Here is an 836-nt window from a genome sequence, read left to right as displayed (position 1 = left end):
AGAAAAAAAGAATGAAATAACCAATATTTTTGACATGAAGAAGCCACGTGAGATAAAAAAAAACAATGATGATATAAATTGAAAAGACTCACCATTATGAATATACAAACCGTATGTCAATATATATCACGTTTGTCAAATCGATTGCTCTACATCCTCGTATAAACCAAGGGGCAATAATCATGTTTAATAACTCACGTCGATCGGTCACGTCAGTACCGTAAGCCGGATGTGTCACTTACAGTCGTATTGTTAGTAATGAATCATGCTTGTCATCCATAGGAAAAGTTATCAATAGAGAGAAAATAATCTTTTTGGCAGTGTAAGGAAGCCCAGAAAAATGTTGTCTTTCTTCTCCTAAACAATAAGTCATGAAGGATGATTTTAATAAAAGGAAAAAATCTGAAACGTTTTGGAAAATAAAACTTATCTAGTAATTATTTTTTCTTATTTTTGATTAATAATTTCCTTCAGAGCGATGAATATGACGAAACAAAAAGAATAACAAACCGTATTACCAAAACTCTTTTCGTATTGCCAAAAAAAGGAAATAGATAAAAGGAAGAGACCACAAGAAAAGAATGAAAAAGAATAAAACACCGAAAAGAGGAGCGAGAAAAAAAGAGTAAGAGCGAGTCACGGAACTCACCAAGTTCTGCAGCGCCAGGAGTTGGTCGCGCGTCGTGTTGAGGTCCCTGAGGACGCCCTTGAGGTCCTCCTGTTCCCAGGGGTCGAGCGAGCCCTTCTCCCGCGGCCACTGGTCCAGCGTGGCCTCCCGGACGAGACTCGTGGCCGGCGACGAGTTCTGGCTTCGCCCTTCGGGTTCTCGCGAGCCC

General features: G+C 40.2%; 1 protein-coding gene across 1 annotated transcript in view; it reads right to left on the bottom strand.

Moving 5' to 3' along the window:
- Positions 1-836, bottom strand: part of LOC119582282 — a gene marked incomplete in the record, with an annotated part of 24,829 nt that overhangs the window by 19,681 nt on the left and 4,312 nt on the right. The window contains 1 exon segment of the mRNA XM_037930499.1: positions 650-836. Coding sequence (XP_037786427.1) covers positions 650-836 — 187 coding nt within the window.

This window comes from Penaeus monodon, chromosome 15 (assembly GCF_015228065.2).
Source record: "Penaeus monodon isolate SGIC_2016 chromosome 15, NSTDA_Pmon_1, whole genome shotgun sequence".
In the NCBI taxonomy this organism is placed as follows: Eukaryota; Metazoa; Arthropoda; class Malacostraca; order Decapoda; family Penaeidae; genus Penaeus; species Penaeus monodon.
The sequence above is the reverse complement of the archived record's forward strand: the minus strand, read 5'-3'. Positions and strand labels throughout refer to the sequence as shown.